The sequence below is a fragment of the Etheostoma cragini genome, chromosome 14 (genome assembly GCF_013103735.1).
Source record: "Etheostoma cragini isolate CJK2018 chromosome 14, CSU_Ecrag_1.0, whole genome shotgun sequence".
Taxonomy (NCBI): Eukaryota; Metazoa; Chordata; class Actinopteri; order Perciformes; family Percidae; genus Etheostoma; species Etheostoma cragini.
In genome coordinates, this window is record NC_048420.1 from 23,484,489 (window position 1) to 23,485,526 (window position 1,038).

Below are 1,038 nucleotides of genomic sequence, written 5' to 3' on the forward strand. Positions count from 1 at the left end.
CCCCCCCCCCCCCCCCGCCTGGAGGATCTGTTCTAAAGCACTTGGCCCAAGTGTCTCTGAGATGAAGCCGTTTGTTTCCCTTCAACAAGGGCGAGGCCGAGTTGCAGGGAATGGCAGGAATGTCCCTGTCATGTCTGCACTCGTCTTCTTCGGCTCACATGTTCTCCAGCCCCCAGATGGTTGTATCCAAGGCTTCTTTTTGGGAACCGTTGGGTCTCTGTAGACTACACAGTGTGGCTCGGACCTACTCTGCTCTGGGAGCCTATCGGCCCTTCTTTATCTCTCTTCAACCCTCCAGATTCCTCTCTCATCTTCTTGATTTGGGGGACTGGGACGTTGGTAGTCTTTTAAGCTCAGAAAATGGCATCACCATACTGTAATGCAGCCTGTAAAACTCTTAGACACTTAGTCTCGCTGTAGTCTCATATCGCGATATCGCTATCATATCAGTATTTTGCCCAGCCCTACGTACACATCTCTAGTGTTATTAGTTATTATTGTTATTACCCACAGTGTGAAACCAAAACTTATATCGAGCCATGAGTTGATCTCCTTAATTATAACATGTTGTGGTATTATGAGTGATCTGTGATTATGATCTTAGTCCTGTTTCTTTACATGGAGTCTAGTTTATTCCCCGTGTCCGTGTCTGAAACCATAAACAGTGCCAGTCAGCTGATATCTCAGCTCGTCCGTGATACGCGTGCAGCGGTGAGGTCGTCCTCGGTGCTAATCCCTGTCTCCTGTTGTGTTTGTGTTCTCAGGGTCGAGTCCCCGTACTGAAGAAGTCCCGCACGCCGCTGGTGAGTCTCTCTCATTACTCATCGTTAACAAGCAGATGAAAACCACTAACTGCTGAATGAGAAAGTAACTAAGTAACTTCTCCTGTTATGAATTGACACTGAATATAACATTGAATTGATTTAAATTAATTAAGAATGTAACTATGTGTAACTGTATCGCCGCGGGTTCGAATCCGACCCGCCGTCCTTTCCCTCCTCTCTCTCTCTCTCTCTCTCTCTCTCTCTCTCTCTCTCT

At 46.9% G+C, this 1,038-nt stretch overlaps 1 protein-coding gene across 1 annotated transcript in view; it reads left to right on the forward strand.

Annotated features, from left to right (window-relative positions):
- si:ch211-264f5.6 (carcinoembryonic antigen-related cell adhesion molecule 2) overlaps positions 1-1,038 on the forward strand; it is a 32,345-nt gene that overhangs the window by 30,346 nt on the left and 961 nt on the right. Inside the window, exon 9 of the mRNA XM_034891553.1 lies at positions 765-803. Coding sequence (XP_034747444.1) covers positions 765-783 — 19 coding nt within the window. The 3' untranslated portion in view covers positions 784-803. The remainder of the gene's footprint in view (positions 1-764; positions 804-1,038) is intronic.